Source organism: Gobio gobio, assembly GCF_949357685.1.
Source record: "Gobio gobio genome assembly, chromosome: 16".
Lineage (NCBI taxonomy): Eukaryota > Metazoa > Chordata > Actinopteri > Cypriniformes > Gobionidae > Gobio > Gobio gobio.
The window spans coordinates 9,234,596-9,255,688 of NC_137109.1; the positions used below are offsets into that span (position 1 = coordinate 9,234,596).

General features: G+C 38.1%; 1 protein-coding gene across 8 annotated transcripts in view; it reads left to right on the plus strand.

Moving 5' to 3' along the window:
* LOC307139683 (mitogen-activated protein kinase kinase kinase kinase 4) overlaps window positions 1–21,093 on the plus strand; it is an 89,176-nt gene that overhangs the window by 14,090 nt on the left and 53,993 nt on the right. For all 8 annotated transcript variants that reach the window (XM_079838734.1, XM_079838739.1, XM_079838735.1 and 5 more), the window contains exons 3-12: window positions 6,421–6,477; window positions 8,387–8,512; window positions 11,246–11,356; window positions 12,393–12,483; window positions 12,606–12,736; window positions 13,822–13,876; window positions 13,992–14,070; window positions 16,733–16,908; window positions 17,345–17,417; window positions 20,904–21,090. In XM_079838734.1, the coding sequence (XP_079694860.1) occupies window positions 6,421–6,477; window positions 8,387–8,512; window positions 11,246–11,356; window positions 12,393–12,483; window positions 12,606–12,736; window positions 13,822–13,876; window positions 13,992–14,070; window positions 16,733–16,908; window positions 17,345–17,417; window positions 20,904–21,090 (1,086 nt within the window). The remainder of the gene's footprint in view (window positions 1–6,420; window positions 6,478–8,386; window positions 8,513–11,245; window positions 11,357–12,392; window positions 12,484–12,605; window positions 12,737–13,821; window positions 13,877–13,991; window positions 14,071–16,732; window positions 16,909–17,344; window positions 17,418–20,903; window positions 21,091–21,093) is intronic.

Genomic DNA, 21,093 nt, shown 5'->3' on the forward strand with positions numbered 1-21,093 from the left:
CAGCAGCCAAATAGCTAGATATTTAATGTCCCACCGCCCCTGACTTTTAGGCATTACTATCCGACCAATGCAGAAATAAGCTTAACTTTTTCTTGTCAGTATTGCTGTTTGATTATTCTGTTATTGACATAATAGACAGGAGCATGTCAGTCTAGACCTAATGCTAAACCTAATGCACAGATGCCATATTCAAGACATAACTGACATTCACTTCTATAAATATCTGAGCTGGATAATTGAGTCACAACTGTGCTAGTGTTTATTAGTAAAATGGGAGGGTATCAGCTGTTGCTGAAACCATATTTTGTAAGAATGATGGAGAAACTGCTCATCATTTCCAGTTACTAGGCACTTCGCAGTACATTTTACTAAGCAAAGTGATTTTGACCTGTCCCAACTACTTTTTGTCGCTGAATAAAACATAAAAAAATCTCATATTTGTTTATATTCTATTAAAATAAACTGAATTCATTGTGGCAATAATAATAATCTAATAATACATACTATTTAATAGTGCCCCACATTAGGCTATGTGTGGTTAAATGGTGTGACATTATTTTTTTTAGACATTTCTTGAAATTGTGACATTGGAAGTGCAATAATTTGCACCCTTTCTACAGCATGCAGGAAGTCAAGTCACCGTTTTATATAGTGCTTTATATTTATTCAGATTTTTTTTAAAGGCAGTGATAAACAGGGAACTTATGATTCAGTGATGTGAATCATAATTCAGTCATTCTCAGAAATCAGTTCAGTGTTGATTCAGTTTGGTTTAATAACTGTAAAGTTCATCAGTTATTCAATGAGTTAATTCCTCTATAAAGCAACTCTGGAGAAAACCATCATCATCCAGCTCACTTCCGTTCTCATCATAATTTAAGGATATTTTTTATATTTGTAAGTAGGGGTGTAACGGTACACAAAACTGACGGTTCGATACGTACCTTGGTTTTGAAGTCACGGATCGGTACGGGTTCGGTACAGCAGTTCTACCAAATTGCTTTTTATTTATTTTATTAAACAGTGGTTTACTGAAAAAATAAATGTGTCTGGCCTTAAATGAATTAAATTATAACTAAAAGTTTATTGAAGATATTGCTGGAAACTATATAGGGAGCCCTTACATTACTATTAAAGGTTAACAACAGAGCCCAAACTATTAGCCTAAATTCAGTTGCTATTTATTTTTAGGTATAATAATCAACACTCAAATAACAGTACGCAAACATGTAAACTTTACATAAGGCAGTTTTTGCAATAACTTCTAAATCTAGTTATAAAATAGTTCTTCTCCAATTCGTTGTTGAAATATTATTTATACAGTGGCTGTCATTTTCATGACAGGTTTATTTAAACATAGGCTACATGAAATAATCAAGACGTACATCATTAACAGGTTAATATAGGCTAATATAGAAAATTTAGGCTAATATAGTGCACATATTTAGTGAATGAGTTCATCTCTCTAGTGTGGAGACTGAATGACTGCCTGAGGTAAATGTGATGCCCCATGACATTGTTTAGTTTACACGCAGTTATATTGAGGTCTTTCCGCCATTGAAACACTGATTGAGCGATTACACCACATATGATACGTGACAGTAAGTTGTAATGAATGAACATCTGAAGGTATGTTGAGGATACATGTTTCTTCTTTAGGAAGAGATGATCGATCGCATTCACAGATGATTGCATTTGTGCGCATGGCCCCTATCAGTCAGGCCACATTAAAGAGCGTCAAAACGGCATTTATCGTTTGAATTTCGTGATAAAATGGACTGAATACTTAATATGTTCATGTGGGAACTAAGATTGCGTATGTTCCGCACTTAAAACAAGCCTACTGTTAACTGTTAAAGGTTGCATTTGGAAACCGTTCGGTACTACATACGTGCACCGAACAGAAAGCCCTGTACGTGTAACGTTACACCCCTATTTGTAAGCAGTCTCAGTCAGTACTATGATACACAATAATAAAGACCTCCGACATCCTATGATGTCATTTTGATGTCCCCTATGATGTCATTTAACAAATGTATGCTTAAAAATACAACTTTCTTGAATCTTGTCCAACGGCCATGATTCTCATCTTGTTCTATATGTTTTTCAGCTATTTTGTCTGTCCGGCATTTTGATTTATGTAAAAACTTTCTAACTTTCTGATGCCAAGAACCCCCAAATATGATGAACCTTTTATGAGGGACCCCCTTCCTAAAACCCATCTATATATTTTATTGTATGAAAAAACATTTAAACTGTTAGATAAACTGTTAGTAAGTGTGACATTATAAATACAACATATCGTTTCTAAACTTAAAGGGGTGAGCAAGATAAAGGGGACTATAGTGAGAAAAACTCACTTGAAAGATATAAAACAAACATATACGATTAGTATGTATATGGCAAGAAAGGAGAGAAACATTTAGAAATGAAACGCTTAGAATGTTCGGTAGACTTTATCCATTTTTGCTTTGTCTTTTTATTCTCTGAAATCTTCTGGGGACCCCTTAGAATCTTCTGGAGGACCCTTGGGTGAAACCCCCATAAAATCATGACCATGTTCTGATGCTCTCTGCCATCCTTGCTTAGCTGGTCACTTTGACGTGCTTGGATGAAATAATTACTGCTTAAAAGCTATATTTATGAATTTATATATTCTGCCAGACGGGTACTTTGGCTAGAGAATCCCCTTAATTGCCTGTCTTAAATTTGTGACATAGTGAGGGGGGACTCTCTGACCAAAAACAAGCCATTTTTCTGTCAATTGCAATCCTCAATACCTTTCTCTTCTTGCTAAGAGTGCCGCTCAAGCTACTGGTTCTGCGTTTACTTTTTGGCAGTGCCTAGCAACTCTCTCTTTGTTTGTGGGCATTTAAAATAGATCCGTAACACAAACTGATGAAAACATAGGTGATAGAATTATCCATACAGTGATAACAGAAATTACACCAAATGACAAAACATTTTAACAACGTTATGATGAAACTTCTACTTCAGCTTATATTTCAGGCTATCAACTGGCCACCTATATTATGGTTAGAGGCGTTACATCTCATTGGACAGAAGTATCGCTCATGTATATTAAACATCAAGTAGGGTATTTAGAATTAGCATTACGATCTGGTAAAGCGTCACAGAAGTCTTTGAGTTGCATCATGTGTGAGAGAGTAGTCTGAATTGGTTGTTGTTGTTTTTGTGCGTGTGGTTTAATTGTCGTCACATCCCATTTGCATTTTGTGTGGACAGGTATATTGCTTGTGGCTGAATCTTGTCACATCATGTCTGGTTAAGGTGGTGTTAATTGGTATCTAAAACGTACTGTATGATTACCTGTATCTGTGCCTCTGGAAAACCGCATGGGAACTGACTTCCTCTCTCTTGTACTGATTTCAACATCATTAGACACTTTTTCTTTTTCAATTGTACTATTATTTTCGCTCTTTCCTCACCTTCATGAAGCGTTGAGCTATCTGTCCTCCATCAGGAAATGGTTGGGGTTAGGGTTAGGTCTCTTTCCTTCCTACGAGCACAAGTGCAGGGGTACCATCATCATACATACAGTACTATATGGTTGTTAACTTCAGCAGAAGAAACTTCAGCAGAAGAAAATAATAGACACTTTATATTTCTTTATATCACATAAGCCATTTAGGGGACATTAACTACATAGTTTTTTTTATTTTTTAAGGTTTCCTGTTGTGCACTTATAATGTTAGTATGATTTTTACATCAAAAATAGTCACAATTTAGAAATAAAAGGCATTTTTCTACCCTGATTTTAGCTTCTGATTTGAACGGTCTGTTTGAAAGGGCGTGTCTGTGAGACTTCAGTGTAAACACCCATTGCTGTGATTGGCTGCTGTGAGACTTCAGTGTAAACGCCCACTGCTGTGATTGGCTGCTGTGAGACTTCAGTGTAAACACCACTGCTGTGATTGGCTGCTGTGAGACTTCAGTGTAAACGCCCACTGCTGTGATTGGCTGCTGTGAGACTTCAGTGTAAACGCCCACTGCTGTGATTGGCTGCTGTGAGACTTCAGTGTAAACACCACTGCTGTGATTGGCTACTGTGAGACTTCAGTGTAAACACCACTGCTGTGATTGGCTGCTGTGAGACTTCAGTGTAAACGCCCACTGCTGTGATTGGCTGCTGTGAGACTTCAGTGTAAACGCCCACTGCTGTGATTGGCTGCTGTGAGACTTCAGTGTAAACGCCCACTGCTGTGATTGGCTGCTGTGAGACTTCAGTGTAAACACCACTGCTGTGATTGGCTACTGTGAGACTTCAGTGTAAACACCCACTGCTGTCATTGGCTGCTGTGAGACTTCAGTGTAAACGCCCACTGCTGTGATTGGCTGACATCTTTGCATATGAAATAGCATTCATAGTATTATATGTGGAACTCTCTCGAAAACTTTTCGCAAGTTTTTACTATTACAGCTCTGAAGGTTAACTAATCATGAAAAGTGTTGATTATAGCATTATATTTAGATCTATGGCATTACATTAAGATCGTGGCATGAAAGGTTGCAGTGATGAGCATTAGCCAATCACAGACATGTTGAGCTCATGAATGCAGTGATCTCGTCATTGCGACTCGATTTCTGCACACTAACAAATGCTTTCATCACAACTAACAGTGCAAACACAATGTGAATAAGAGATTTGTTGATTATTACGGGAGTTTTGGCTTGAGTCCAGAACTGATGAACTCAATCACTGATAAACTCGTGCTGTTTGATTGACAGCTCTAGCGATTGTAAAGTGATCTTTGATCGCTTTCTATATATAATTTAATCACAGTTTAAATAGCAGCTTATTTTCATCCTACTAAGAGAAACCATGTGAAGTTGAGCGTTTAGTCACTGCCACTGGTTTGATTTACTGACACATAGACAAAGAACATCTGACTGTACATGAATCATTACATATCAGAAATCACTGGTCTCAGATCAGCCATTTGTGGCATTACTGTCGCGTCCGTATCATAAAAGCCTGTTTGCAAAGCCTGCGCCGAAATTGCGACTGATTTACCAAAGAATCCACAGTGAAACACTGAATACAAATAAATAATGCTCAACTGAGACCTTCACATTGTTGATAATATATAAGCACATTCCTAGCATTAGGATCCTTTGGAAGGAAATGTTATTTGTAGTCCATCCTGTATCGCTCTTCTCTCCTCGTCATCTCACTAACACACCAGTGGGCGGGGCCAAAGTTGCAGTGATGAAGTTTGTGAGTTCATGACCCTTTTAATCCACTGGTGGCAGGAAACAACTGGACAACACTGTAGGTCTGCAGCTATTTATGTGATCTGTGATTGTCACAGCTTGATTTATTATTGCTCTTATTATTATAATATATTGTAAAAACACATGCTAGTCTTGATATCATACTAATGTAATGCTTGACTGCATGTGAATGTGGAACTTGAAAACAGAAAAGGAACTGAGCCATTTTTAAGGTCTGTGTGTTTGAGCATGACATATGTAACATTAGCCATAATTAGATGCTATATTTCAGCTCACTGAGGCATCCTGGACCTCTCTGGGTTCATGTGTCATTTCTTCTATAATTGCCTGAAGAATGTTTGTTTTGCCCACAGTAAATGCACAGATATTAGATGTTCCTCTATGCAAATATGTCTGTGTTGCCTGTTTTTGAATTTTTTTTCTGGATTCGCTGTTTTATGATTTAATAAAATGTTATTATCGAAAGTGAAAGAAGCATTCGAAACAGTTTAAACAATCTTATAAAAATATTTTAATTTTTTGGCAAACAAAGTGCTTCACAACACTGTTTAAATAAAACATGGATGGAATTTTTTTTTTTATAAACTGTATTATTATTGTTATTACTTTGAGACGTACATCCTACTTTGCAGTGTGCAATATATTTCTTTCAAATCAAGTTTAACCTAACTACCAAATGTGTTCATGTTCTCCGCATATGGTGAAACACAGACAAGCATCACAAACTGAGACATGCACAAGATGCAGACTTCAACATCACACACACCATGTCCATATCGCCATTTGATTATGCGTACTTTTGCTCTATTCATCTCAATTTTACCAAATACCATGACATTTTGCATTATACAGTAATTTCCATGGATTCCAGGATCAGACAGAGTATCGTTGAGCAACTCAAATACTTAACCAATATTATCAATAACAGAATAATCAGAATATTCAGCTGCTACAAGTTTATGTGATTCATCTGTAAATAGCAATAAAAGAATCGACTGCCCTGATTTGTCACTGTATAGACTGTGGAGCTACTCATTCATTTTGAGACACTTTAAAGATGAAGCACACAAGTGCAGACATCATTAACATTGACATGTTCCCGTCCTTCAGCTGGCCCACATGGTCATGTGTGTTATTTCTCATTGTTGTCCTTGTGTTTGACAGGGTCGACATGTGAAAACAGGACAGCTGGCAGCAATCAAGGTCATGGACGTGACAGAGGTATGAGCGTCTTCACCTCTAGAAGAGTGAGAGAAACACAAGTTTGTGTCTTCAGCTGAAGAATGACTGATTTTTTTTTTGACATTCAGTTTGTACATTCATTTATTGATGATAAAATATAAGAATGTCATTAAAGATTGAATAAGGCCCTGGAAATCAATTTACAAATCACAAATATGCTGATTTAAGTAAGAGCTAATTGAACACTGATGAGAATATTGATTCAGAATATTTTTAAATAACCAATTTACTTGACTGAAGGACAAGCACATAACAAGGCTTACTTACACATTTTATATTTGACATTTCTTATCTTTGACAAGTTATCTTGCATTGTAGCACAAGCCTCCACAAGCTTTTACGCTTGGGGTTGCCAGATGTTAAGAGTTCAAACCCCTCAAATAGAGCTATGCTCTTAAATGGATATTTTTTTCTCACCAGTGTTTTACTTATCTCACTTCTCTTATGATCTGAAAATATGAATGCTGGAGTTTAGCATTTGTCACACTTGCGATATTCTGGTCAAATGAAAGTGTCATGCCAGCATGTGTTCTTTAAAGAGGGTGTTTGTGCTGTTTTCTGTAACTAAATATGGGCATATTATATTATTTGGCATATTATTTGTGTTTGAATAAATGTAATCATGCAACAATTGTTTTAAGAAAATAACAATTTTGAATTGTTGGAGAAGGTGAAGAATGTATGTAAAAAACATGTATGTTAAAATGCATTACTATAATATACCATTAATGGGTTAATCTCCCCCAAATTGTAAATTTAGGAACATGACTGATGCGTTTACATGGGAAAATACATTCAGCTTTGGTTACAGTGTGAGCCAAATTTCACAGCATTTAGATCTTTAAAAATGAAACCAGTCAAGAACTTGTCGAAGCAAATGGGGCATTGCGACCATACAGCATCATCATGCACTCGTTAATAATAAAGACAAACATAAAGACAAATGTACCAGTTTATAATGTTTCCATTGAACAAACACAACTATCAAAGTGGTTCATTCGATATATCTGTGTGAGGAACAGAATGAAATGTAACAAATTATTCCCTGATAATCCTCCACCATAATTTGAATATTCAGCATTTATAGATGCATTGTGTCCGATTTGATGTCCGCGAAATTTGACTCCAGCAAGAACCAATGGCGTTTTGTGAAATAACATACAGTAAAACATGTTTTTTTGGCCAAGAGAAAGATCTGTGGAGAATAACATTGGTTAAAAAATGATAAAAGATCATGGTTAAACTGATGATGTTAAATGATCTGTCTGATACAGGGTATGTAACCAATTAATATGCATATGATATCACATCCAGACAGTCTGTCTGGCCACTACCCAAGTGACAGCCAAACTCATTACACAAAGCAACAAGCCTGTTTGATTGTTTGTGCAGAATTTAATTCCTGTAATTTGAGCGTGGATTCAGTGCATGGATATACAGACTTTAATCAAAAAAGTTTTTTTTTTTTTTCAATATGAGTCAGTTAATAAGCTTTTTAAAAAAAGACTGCTTTCCCCATCACTGAAATGCTGTTTCCTGGTTCCCTTTCCGTCTTGCATTATCTGCCATGGGAGATAACAGAGCAAAGTAGTGGTCATTTGAACCCCAGGCTCCAGATTTCCTTTCCCCTGGCCATCACTTCCATACACACCTCTCCTGTCTTTCCTCTTTGGACTGTGAAAGCAGCCTTTACATATGAATGCTTATGTTTGGAGTGCTGTTTTATAAAGGGAGTCTCAATATACATGTATTGTTCTCCCTTACTCAGTAATGACATTTTCTATATTCTCTTGTTTTAACATGCATTGATTTTCTTACTGTTATTATATGTTGTTTCATGGTGAAATGGATAAAATGAACATTTACAAATGTATTTTATCTTCTGCAGGATGAGGAAGATGAAATCAAACTGGAGATTAACATGCTGAAAACTCATTCCCATCACAGGAACATAGCCACGTATTATGGTGCTTTTGTTAAGAAAAGTCCTGCAGGTCAGGATGACCAGCTTTGGGTGAGTATTGAACCCAAATAAACAATCAACCTGATTTCCTCTAGAGGTTCTTAACGGCATGTGTATAGTGTCTCACATTACTAGACGAGCCATAGTTTGTGCTTCTGAGGTAACAGAGACACCTTCCAAAAAGGGTCGCTGTAGCAATATTATAGGCTCAGGGCGGGGACCAGCGAACGTTCAACATTAATTTATTCACAATATAAACATGAATAACAAAACGAAAGTAAAACGGCAGCCCCTCACCGACAACTGCCGCGTAAATTAAAGCAAAATACCAACATGTCCCAGGCCTAGTCCTCTCTCCTCCTTCCCTGTCATCACTCCTCCATGGGGCTCTTAAGTACTCGCGCCACCGGCCTCGCTCCGTTCCCACAGCTCTCGGACCAACCACATACCCCCTTTACAGGCCGGGGTACCCACAAGACTGCGATTTACTTCCACAAGAGCACCGAGGGGTAAGGAGAGATGAGAGAAAAGATGAGATAAGCATGAGGAGAGACAGAGGCGAGAGAGAAAAAAACACCAGTTGGGTGAATCCTTTGAAGTGCCTTGCGGCTGCATGAGGTTCCAGGTAAACAGCCTTGTACTTCCCCCGTCCCCTGATGGCCGGCGACGGCTCCTCCACGTCGCTGTCTGGCAACGAGTCCCCGTTCCCGCGGCACCTACTCCTCCCCAGGCTGGCGGCTGGATGCAGGCACTGATGTCGGCAAACAACGTCACCTCCTCCGACTCGACGGCAGCCGCCCCTCCATGCTTCGGTGGACGGAGACGAGTATAACCGTCCCCTCGCCGGGCCCTCCAGCACCACCGGCTCGAGTGTCCTTGCCTGCAGATTCTGCTCCATCCAACATGATGGCACTGAGAATTCCCCACAGCGGCAAGGGCTATGTGACCGCACATACCTCCTTCCCTGAGCTTTTAATATTGCTACATTGGTGCCAAAACCCAGGAGGAAGATGGAGATGGGAACCGGCGAATGTTCAACATATCTTTATTCACAGCCCCTCACGGACGACTGCTGCATAGATTGAAACAAAACACCAACATAAATGTCCCAGGCCTGGTCCTCTCTCCTCCTTCACTGTAGTCACTCCTCCTTTTATCCTTCCGGAGCTCCTCTGTGGGACTAGAGACCGGTGTGACACACAGGCTCACTAACACTCGTGCCAAGAGTAAGAACAGACGAGACGAGAGAAAAGGAGAGCATGAGGAGAGACAGAGGCGAGAGATTGGAGAGAGAGAAAAAAAAATGTGGGTCCCGTTCCCAATATGCACTACAGTATGCAATATGTGGGGCCTGGCGGCTGCACTAGATTCCCAGGTGATGCTCACTATCACTCGCGCCTCGCTCCGTTCCCGCGGCTCTCGGACCCGCCCTGCTTGCCACAGTCCCAAACAAAATCAGGCTTTAACTTCTGCTGTGTTCATTTATGGGCTATTATAAGGTTTCAAGTCAGGGACAGTTCGCATGTAGGACTTTTTTCTTTGGAACAAAAAAGATGATATTTTGAATTATTATTTTTGTCAGTTCACTGAAACAGAATTTGCATATTTGGGTCAACCATCTTGTCTAAAACAGACCTCACACCTGAAGAGATCTGTCTTTAGTATTCGCACCCAGTGGTGGAGGAATATAGCTTTGTATGTTTTCTTCTGCTGTTGTTTCCTCACACGCCAGAATGGAAACGGCAACAATGGGTGGGAGCTGCGCTTTTCTTGCTGTCTGGACACGTTTTACACTGATAGATACTTTTGTGCAGTGCTTATCTGTGGTGGATCCCAACCTGCAACAGCTGTTTTGAGATCTTTTCATGGACATTGCTGTAGGCTTTGATTTGTTTATATGGTTGCAAAAATGTAAAGTGCATTACCACACAGTAGAGCTGCACGACTAATCGTTAAGATCAAACACCCTCGCAATCTCATTCCTAAATAACAATTCGCCTGTGTCTATTAAACCTTTGACAAGGAGAGCAGTTGTGGTTATAAAACTGATGTTTATGGTAGCGATCAAAATAGAGTAAAACACCTTTTGAAAGTAACATGGCGCTTCAAATAACGATTATATCGATTACAGCGTTACACCAGTAGGTGGCGACAAGATTTTTAAACAAATGTTTTTGTTATTGAATCATTCATTCACGAGATTCGTTCAAAAACGCTGATTCATCCAGTAATGAAACAAGTGAAGTAGTCGATGGATCATTCATTCACGAGATTCGTTCAAAAACGCTGATTCATCCAGTAATGAAACAAGTGAAGTAGTCGATGGATCATTCATTCAAACTGATATCACAATTTTATATAAATCTATACAAATATATTTGACTTGACAAACTTAACATTTCCTCAAAGTAAATGCTCAGTACTTAGCAGTGTCATCTACGAGAAGTCTGTATACATGTGTGGCTGTTAAACCTCCCACAGTTCCTCTGCCGTTTCGAAACTGCTAAAAAGGTCCCTCAAAAAGTTTGGACGATTAAAAGGGGCATTAGTGTCTGCATTGGGAACGGGCCTAGTACATTCTTTCTCTCAGCAGTTCATATCTCCTGGGCCTTAAAGGCCACTGTCTGAGGGTGTGTGTTGACGTTTAACTGAAGGACTTTACCATCCTGATTAAGCTACTGAGATGAATAACAACGTCGATAACCAGTCTAGACGTCTATGCTGTCACGCTTTTGTTAGAAGTGAGATGTTAAATGTGCTTTCTTTGTGTGTCTTGGCCTTCAGCTGGTGATGGAGTACTGCGGCGCAGGGTCGGTCACAGACCTGCTGAAGAAGACCAAAGGGAACTGCCTTAAAGAGGACTGGATCGCTTACATCTGTAGAGAGGTTCTGAGAGTGAGTAATCACATCTAAAGGCTATTGAAAGGTGCACAAAACAAACAATGTTAAGGCGCTTAGGTGGAGGGGAATAACTTGTCTCGGTCTGGAGAGCCTCTCCTCTGCCATTACAGAGAGTGCAAAATACACTAATCAGGCATAACATTATGACGGTTACAGAGTGAAGTGAATGACACTGATTATCTCTTCATCGCAATCACTGTTAGTGGGTGGGATATATTGGACAGCAAGTGAACATTTTGTCCCAAAGTTGATGTGTTAGAAGCAGGAAAAATGGGCAAGCGTAAGGAGCGAGTTTGACAAGAGCCAAATTGTGATGGCTAGACGACTGGGTCAGAGCATCTCCAAAACTGCAGCTCTTGTGGGGTGTTCCTGGTCTGCAGTGGCAGTCAAAAGTGTAAATGAAATAAATGAAATGATTACATCTTTCAGTATGTTTGCAAGGCATATTTTAAACTGTAAAGATAATAATTTGTTTGTACTTTGTAAATTGAGAGATCAGTCCATCTGGCTGATATATGTTTTTTATTTATTTATAGTCTTTCCTAAATGACAGTGTTAAGTGTAAACTGATTATTTTCATGGAAAGACTGAATTACGTAACACAAATTCAGTATTTTATGACAAAACGCAATTATCCTCGAATGCATATTTTACCCAGAAAGATAAAAACCAGTTGCATTTCATCATGGGATGAAGTCTGCACTTCAGTTAGTGCACAAAAGTTTGTGGAGAACATAAAACAGCAAACATCAATAAAAAAAACCGCCAATTGCAGTTCATCCACAAAAATCTTTGAATCAAACATGCATTTTGTTGCCGAAAGGGCTTGCTTGGATTATGAAATGCATTCTGTCCACATTGAAAATTGTGAAATTTCATCTGAGAAAATATAAGGCTTGTTCTTTTTTTTTTACATAATCTTAATAAATTACATTACTTGTATACATGCTCTATTCACAGTCAACCATAAGAAAGTGAAGAAGTATTTTTCCGTGTGTAAACACTGATTTGCTGCTGTTTGTGTTCTCAGGGTCTGCTACACTTGCACTCGCATCATGTGATTCATCGAGACATTAAAGGACAAAACGTGCTGCTCACGGAGAACGCTGAAATTAAACTCGGTAAGACCAGAGACTAACCATTACCAGCATTAAACATAATATGAGAAATGCTTTATATGAGAAACAATGCACGGCCAAATGACTCTGTTGAACTCTGTTTAAATGATTTCCTGTGTCGTCAGTGGATTTTGGTGTCAGTGCTCAGTTGGATAGGACGATTGGCAGAAGAAACACGTTCATCGGGACGCCATATTGGATGGCGCCAGAGGTGATCGCGTGTGATGAGAATCCTGACTCTACATATGACTATAGGGTAAGTAGGCAGGCTGTCCATCGACTGAGATCCGTTTAAGCTACTAGTAGTATTAAGCACTATTCGGATATGATTAGTTTAACATGGAGAAGTGGGGTAAAGTAATTATTGCCAGAGCTTCTCAGTGATTTTAGTGCTGTCCGAATGTGCCATCTCAGTAATCATTACGGACAATGTCAGTAAAGATTACGTTGACTTTTACCTTCTGGGAAAAGGTCTGGAAAAATTACCTATACTAGTTAGTAATACTAATCACGTGGGAATAGACCCGCTGTAAATATGTACGTAAATATTCCATCATTACTAGATTGTTTCTAGAGTAGATTTCTGCTTTTTTTCATATATGGAGGCGATTGAAAAAGTATTCAGTTGCGAAACCTCAAGTGTTTTCTGCTTACCATTCAGAATTTAATTCATCTAATTAATAAATCGTTCGACCGGACCTAACTGTAAAAAAATGGCTATAAAAGTTGTGTCCTCACTTTGCGTCAACTCCGTCAGGATTTGTCAACTCCATCAGTATTTTACACCGCCAGGTGAAGGTTTTTGTTAATTTTGAAAATGTATTGCGTAAAAATGTTAAAACATCAATGGAACTACATGGTGGTATGTGTTAATTATCTAAAAACATTGGTGATATATGTTTAATATTAAAAGGAGGGAGGAGAATTAAGGACTTTAGAAACTGGGTTGTTCATAATAGTGTGAAAGCAAACAAAAAATAAACAGAGAATATATTTTATGATTTAGCTCCTTTACTGAACACCAGTATTACATAACTGAAGATTTTATATTGTTTTTTGGATGGATTAAATTAAATTAGCATGCTTTTTAGTGTGTCTGACGGAGTTGACACAAGTTATGGACTGAATAAATATAATTTTTTAGAAAAAATATTTAGAAAAAAACCTGTTCCCATGGTTCATTATCTGAGACCTTTGTCTACAAAAATACCAATTTTTAATAATTTAGTGTTAGTTTTTATGTTTTAACATATTCAAACATGTTTTGTCCCTTATCTGAAGAATCAGTGATAGATTATATGTGAATATGTTCATGAAATCATCATTTCACTCTGTTTTTAGAGTGATGTGTGGTCTCTGGGTATCACAGCGTTGGAGATGGCAGAGGGAGCGCCACGTGAGTTTACACGATTCCTAGGCATATTCCAGAAGAAAAAAACACTTTCATATAATTATAAATGCATGTTGCGTATGATTTAATGGTTCTTAATGTTTTCCACATTTCTCCACAGCCTTGTGTGATATGCATCCAATGAGAGCACTGTTTCTCATTCCACGAAACCCTCCTCCCAAACTGAAGTCTAAGAAATGGTACGGTTACTTCTCTTTATTATAGAGAGCATTGTGACATGTGCCAGATAGACTGTCTTCAGAACAATTTTTGGTTTACACTGGCATTGATAGTTCCAGTAAAGGATTATTTTGCATATTTGAGTGGTGGACAGAAGAATTTTTACTTTGTAACTGTACTCGAATACATTTTTCAGTATCTGTATTTTATCAAAGTATTTATATTTTGTGATACTTTTACTTCACTATATTCCAAAGCATAATATCATGCTTTTCACTCCACTATGTTTCATAAAAACATGTCGGTCCTCGTTATTTTAATCTGAGGAAATCGTCACCCACTTAGAGATGCGATAGCGCCGTCCAATTCGTGAACAAGCTAATTCTTTTCAACTGACCTTTTAGGTCGGTTCTCAAATCGCACTGAACGAATCATTTGTGAATTGGATCGATCCGATTGCGTCTGCTCTCGAGTCAACAGCTCACTGAATCAAATTATTCACTGAATTCACTCAAAATGAACCAAGAATGGGAGATCTATGGTGCTTAAGTGTACGCACGACTGATGCCGTAAAAAGTAAATTACTAATGCCGAATTTTAGGATTTATAATAATGAATGTCATATTTACGTCATTACGTCAGTTGTTTGTGAACTAAATCTGCTATGAAAGAGCTCCAGGTGTTTAAGCCCATTGTATGAAATGCTTGGACATGCCCACATTTGTGTATTACTGTCTGAATGGGGCAGGTTTTAGGTAAAACTAAACATAACATTAAAATAACGCAACTTAATGCCCATGCATCGTCCCTGCTTCAGTCCCTGTAGCAGTTTCAAATGATGGAAAACTAGCGTGTTTGCATAGAGTTCTTCTTAAAAAATGATACACATTTTGCCCTATGTATTATATTGTATGCTTATATTTGTCAACATGCATTTAGTTTTTTCTCATTTCTTTGTACTATATGGTAGAATTTGTTATTTTTACTTGTTTGCACACTTGAATTATCAGTTGGTTATCTGTAGTTTTATTCATGTACCGAATATAACAGGGTTTTTCCTGTGTCAAAAATGGTCTTCAGGGGAGGCTGACAGACATGGTCATCCACCCACACACACACACACACACACACACGCACGCACAGTAAAAAGTACCCTACCCATGTGATCTGCAAGCACAACACTGACAATACATTAAAAATAAATTCAAAGAAACAGTTTGTAATTTTTGCTTATCTTATTTTGATACCTTGATGTTTGTTTTTGTTCCTCATTTTTACACTATTTACAGATAATAGTTTTGGTATATAATCATATCAATATTAAAAAGTAGTTATTAAAAAAATGAACAAGTTGGCCAAATTTTCTGCCGTATACAATTTCATAAAATGATCAGCTAGCATAATAATAACAACTTTGTTCTGGGTTCACCTCACTCCAGTCTAAACTAAATGATTTATAGGCTATTTATTTTACTACACATTGTCAACATAAATAAGCTGAAAGACTGTGGATAATTCAAACTAACTCTTACACCCACTCTTGCTAAATTGGGTAAGCACACTTTTGTTCTCATTTCAGATTGTTCTGACTAAATGATTAAACTGATTCGTGAGTTCAGTGTTGGATAGATCAGTTGTTCTAACCAGTCGTTAAAATGATTCGGTTCAAAGGAGTCATTAGGTCGCGAATCGGACATTAGCAGACGCGTTGTGTGCGAATCCCGTCTGTTACAACATCGCAAAAGATTTGTCAACACACAGAAAACACTTCAAAACTGGATAGGATTTGTTTCCCGTTTATTGAAAGTATGGTTTATGTCAGCTGGTCAGAGAGGAGTCAAAAAGAGTTGTTTTGGTGGCCGCCAAAAATATTTCAATGTAGGAAAAACCCTGTATAAGATGACCCTGATTATAAGATGTACCTTTTGGGAAAAGTATTTTTGAAGACTAAATCTTGTATTTTATAAATAAAATGCCTTCATTTAAAAATTATTTTCATATTGCATATTTTTCATATTTAAATATTTGTATTGAAAATATAGTATATACTGGTAAAATGTACCAATGATCACATTTAAAAATAAACACTTTTTGGCTTACCATAAAAATATCCTGTAGCTCATCTGAATTATATAACAATTAGCCTATCCAGCTTATATTGAAAACCATGTAGCCTACCAACATGTCCTTAACAGTAGAAGTGAAATCTTATTGTATTTTGAAATCTGGGTACTGTACATGTTAAAATCACGTACAGGGGATGTTTGGTCCCGTCAGCGAGGCATGCAAACATGTCAATCACGCGGCTCTTAGACGGTGAGCTTTTCTTTGACTGTTTCCCTTTTTAAGACTGTCTTTTTGCGTTTGTGATCTTCTAACATTACACTCTGATACCGTAGTTCTTGGCACTTGTTTTACGTATATTTGGCGCCACCTATTATTGCTGGTGTATTATTGACATGTAAAAGTCTAGACCCTGAATATAAGACAAACCCGTTTTTTCTGAGGCATTTCTAAAAAAATAAAACACCATCCTATATTCGGGATAATAAGGGTACTTGATATATGTACTTCGTCCACCACTGGTATTTGAAGAGTATTCAGTAGCATTTTGCAAATTTACTTTCACACTGAAGACATGTATGCAATAAATCTGTTTTTTTTTTTTTTTTGCTCCTCAAGGTCTAAAAAGTTTCTGACATTCGTGGACAGTTGTCTGGTGAAGAACTACCTCCACAGGCCGTCCACAGAGACACTCTTACGCCATTCCTTCATTAAAGACCTTCCCAACGAACGACAAGTACGCATCACGCTCAAAGATCATCTGGACAGAACCAGGAAGAGGAGGCGAGAGAAAGGTGCGAGACACAGTCTGAATGTTTAGATGTGCTTGAATGAATACGCATTCTGGTCATTTCAGGCTGCATGTTCTTTCACTTTCCAACTTTTGGGATTTTTACAGATGCCTGAAATGACAGTGTTGTTAAAAGCAGTTTTAATACTCATTGAAAACCAATTGTGTCCTAGTGCCGCAGCACCTCTTCTGCTGCTATCTGTGCGAGGATGAGAAAAATGTCCTCATATACTGGATGAATGTTAATGTTGACCATAATTGCGCCGACAACAGACATCAAGTTAGATTATGACTAGCGCCCTTGCTTATGTAGTTGAGCTATGATTAGATGAACAGCATTAAAAAATCCCCTATTCATATGGTAGTGTAATTTTCTTTTGGTTTGGGAACCACTGTTGGCCAAATTTGTTTCAAGTTCTGTTTGTGACCAATCTTAACAGAGGGAACGGAATATGAATATAGTGGAAGTGAAGATGAAGAAGATGCCATGAATGAAGATGAAGGTGAACCCAGGTATGTCTTAAGTCATATTTGCCTGTGTGACGTAAATATCCCCCAATATCTAAACAAGCTATTTTTTTAGCTTGATTAAATGCATTCTTTGTTTATAATGAGGAGGAGATTTTAAGCCATGGAATTTGCAGGATGTTTTAATAGTACAAAGTTCTTTTATATGTCAAAAGATCAAGGCAAATTTGATTTCTCTTGTCATGACCCCTTTAATGACAGTATTTTAGGCTGCTGTCACTTTAAGACAGAATGCACGGATCCAATATACTGATACACATCCGGTTTACACTTTCAATTGAGACATAACTGACTGTGTTTACATGAATACTCATCACAAGGGGCATTTTGACGTGCAATAAGATGTGAAAGAGGACTGAATTTGCGATCTTATGCTGAGAAATGCGGCTTTCTGTGTGCATGCTTCAGCTGTGTCAGTCAGCTCGAGTTCTTTTTCCATGACTTATTGTGATTTAATATTGGTGCGTTCAAATCATGTCGGAAAGATCGTATTTATGAGTTGAACATGCATGAATGTCATAAATATGAGTGGGAAGCGCCCAGAGGTTACAATTTTGGGGCATGTCAGTGGCAAACATGGCAGAATACCACAATACAATAAATGAAGTATTTAGAAGGAACATTGTCAGGCTTATTTTAAGAAAATAAGATAATTGCCTGCACAAAATAAAATAGCATTGATATTAGTGCTGTCAATCAATTGAAAAAATATCTAATTAATCGTTTTTAATAATTTTTTAAAGGGGTCATAGAATGACATTTTTGTACAAGTTAATATGATTCTTTAGTGTCTAAATGAAAAGTTTGTAATATACTTTAATTAAAAATTCTCATTAGTATTGTAAGAAAACACTCATTTTACCTGGTCAAAACCAGCTCAGTTTTCAGCAACTCATTTCAGTGTATGTGACTTTAAATGATAATGAGCTTTGCTGACCCCGCCCCCTCTGCTCTGTGGGGCGTTCGGTTCGACCCGACACAACACCACAACACACGTGGAGTGTTGCCTTGACAACATTTGAGGGTATATTTTCGAGAAATAATGGCAACGGGAGTCTCTGAGGACACATCTGAGCAACCTTATCATTTTGAACCGGAGTCGGACCAGGAACAGATGACGAACGTTTCTGAATGGTTGGTTAACGTCATGTCACTTTGATCTATCTTTGTACTGGCAGAGTAGCGTAGTTGCTATGTGTTTCCTGATGTGTTAGTTCATTGACAGATTGATGTTATGTTATAAGATTTTTTTTTTAACATTACTTCTTAATCAGTAACAGACACCGTTATAAACCATGTACAAAAGTAAGCTTAGTGTAGTGTTACCACGTTAACTTTATCACCCGAGTACACAGTTTGTAATAACAAACATAACGCGTTGTTCATTATAAACGTGGGATTATGAATTATATTGAGAACATCATACACAGAAAGCATGCCGTAATGTAACTTACCCTGTAAACTTTAGCCTCATTCATCGTGAAGCGTGCAAGCGATTTGCAAAGATTAATATAAAGGTTAATAAAACGTTACACTCACATCTCCCTGAGGTGCAGCAGGAACACGATCCTTTTTTCAAGAGCAGCTTATTAGCAAAACCTGCTTTATACTGACGCTCATTTATAAAGCAGTCTGCTGAGAAATGATTCGCGCAAACATTGACGTTGATCGGGGGGAATATTCCCTTCTAAAACAAAACTCAGCAGCCACTGGGTCTTCAGCAGTTCGGATTTAGGAACATCAAAATGACTGCTGTGTTCGTTATTACACCCAACAACACAACACCACAACCGCTTAGACGCCATTCTGCTGCAGCGTATCAACAATGGCGGACGGATGACAGCTCGCTCAGGGCGGGTCTGTGTTGAAACGCTGCTGTCAATCAACAATCTTAGGAGGGGCTTACACCGTGTAACGTCACACGGTCAGACGGCTCGATTTGAGACAGGGGAAAATATATAAGGAGATTAAAAAAAAACACTGGATGTATTTTTATCATTATAGGATGGTTGTGTACAGGCACTGCCAACACACATTTCCGTATAATCAACTTGTAAAAGTGCATGTACCATTCTATGACCCCTTTAATAATTAATCATGATTAATCGCACCTAATATTAAGGTTTTTAAAGGGTTTGTTCACCCAAAAATATACTAACCCTCAAGCCATCGTAGGTGTAAATGACTTTCTCCTTTCAGACGAATACAATCAGTTATATTTAATAATGTCCTGTCTCTTCCAAGCTTTATAATGGCAGTGAATAGAGGATTAGATTTTGAAGCCCAAAAAGCGCATCCAAGCGATGCGTTTGTGTGAGAAAAAATATAATAAACCTATATATAATAAACCCAGCAGCAGGTTTGTTAGGCTGCTGTCACAACTGAACAAAGATAGGATTGAAATAAACATTTTCACGTAGGTAGTAGGTACAGAAACTGTAATCAAATGTAAAATATCACTGCACTTTCTTGATAAAATATTGGCTATACATTACAAATATAGTTAAGTTATTCTGTCTAGAACAGCAAGTGAATTTTCTCCTCTTTTGTTGTTTGATTAACATTATCATAGAGACGGCATCAAGAAAATATGCCGTCAATGACATAACCGACTGTGTTTACAAGACTATTTTGAATTTTTTTTGTGTATTTATCCATTCGCGTGCTGTGAAAAAAAAAAAAGGAAGAGGTTCATTATCGCGCACTATTCATTCACTATGTGTGTGTGTGTGTGTGTGTGCAGTGTGTGTGTGTGTGTCTGCAGCACAGAAAACTGTGTGCGCATGTTTTTTGTGCTCAAATGGTTGAAAATCACAATAAAATGCACACACAGTAACCGATAAGCGAAATCAAAATTGCGCGTTACTAATCGAATCACCGGTTCTGGGAAATTTGGAGCCGGTTCTAAAATGGAACCGGTTCTCGATACCCATTCCTATTGCTAACCGGGAGCAGTTTGTATCGAGCAGTGCCGAACTGCATTCAAGTGGAAATGCAACAGGAACTATTCGGCCTGATGGCGGAAAACTACACTAGATTTTTTTCTTTGGAATAACATGCACTGATGAAGCGTTGACAATAAGACCAGAAAAGTGCATTAGGGAAGTAAACGTTTGGATTTTCTGTTGACTTGAGAGGTGAGATTTGCATTAATGAACTCTAGTAGATCACTGTGAAATGGCATCATTAACAGGCAGCTCAAATGATGTTTGCACCACAGTGACCAAAAAGTAGATCCAAATAAATCAATGAAATCGTTACATGACTATACTTTGCCTTGTGACCCATAAAATGACTCCGGTCAGCGAGGGTCACCCGTCGGGTTAATGTGCTCTGTCAGTAGTCTCCACATGACAGATGGCATGAAAACCTGACAGCCCTGCATGCCGCTTTGTACAAATGTTTGTTTTCAGCATCGCCCTTGTCTTAGGTTGGGTCGTTTCTCATGTCGTTTGCTTTGTGCTCCTATAGCTCTATAGTGAATCTTCCTGGAGAGTCCATGTTAAGACGAGAGTTCCTGCGTCTGCAGCAGGAGACAAACTCACAAACACAACTACTCCAACAAGCACATAATCAAGACAACTACAAGAGACAACTGCTCGCGGACCGACAGAAGAGAATCCAACAACAGCAGGAGGAAAGACGACGCCTCGAAGATGTA